General features: G+C 24.7%; 1 protein-coding gene across 1 annotated transcript in view; it reads right to left on the bottom strand.

The window, feature by feature from the left end:
• LOC107648582 (type IV inositol polyphosphate 5-phosphatase 11) overlaps positions 10-664 on the bottom strand; it is a 4674-nt gene continuing 4019 nt past the window's right edge. The window contains exon 8 of the mRNA XM_016352394.2: positions 10-378. Within this exon, the coding sequence (XP_016207880.1) occupies positions 145-378 (234 nt within the window). The 3' untranslated portion in view covers positions 10-144. The remainder of the gene's footprint in view (positions 379-664) is intronic.

The raw sequence follows: 664 nt of genomic DNA, 5'->3' as shown, positions 1-664 counted from the left end.
ATTAATTAATTAATACAAAATTATTGACAAATGAGAGATTATATAAAAGAATCTGAAATAGTAATGATTAATGAACAAAGGAAAAATTACGACATTACATTATTAGAATACGACGTTTCAAGCGAAGCACTTGCTAACTAGAAATTAAAGTTGATTAATATTATTATTATTATTACTATTGCTAATAGAATTAGAGTTTTCAATTATTGGTGGAAGACGACGTTGACGAATTAATCTTAAGCAGAGATGTGCCTTTACAGGTTTATGATCAGAACCATTAATTTCATCCATGGATTCATAAGAATGTAAAGTTGCTTCAATGTCACTTTCATCTTCTATTTTGAATAATATGCGATCGGTCCATGCTGGCACTCGAACCTGCTTTAATCACATTCATTATCTCATAATTAAATTACGATGAATGTCAATAATAATAATAAGCTAAAACCACACACTAACACAAAGCTTTAATTAAGTAATTAAATACACACGTTGTTTGACAATAATATAATAAATAAATTAACCAGTTGTTCGTTCTTAATAACCAATAATAAGAGTAAATTATAAATAAGTTCTTGACTTTTTATCTTTAAAAAAATAAATTTTTGATTAATTAATATAAAAATATTCATCATTTTTTAAAATGTGAAACATTTAAGTTTTT

Source organism: Arachis ipaensis, chromosome B06 (genome assembly GCF_000816755.2).
Source record: "Arachis ipaensis cultivar K30076 chromosome B06, Araip1.1, whole genome shotgun sequence".
In the NCBI taxonomy this organism is placed as follows: domain Eukaryota; kingdom Viridiplantae; phylum Streptophyta; class Magnoliopsida; order Fabales; family Fabaceae; genus Arachis; species Arachis ipaensis.
This window is presented reverse-complemented; position numbering and strand designations above follow the sequence as displayed.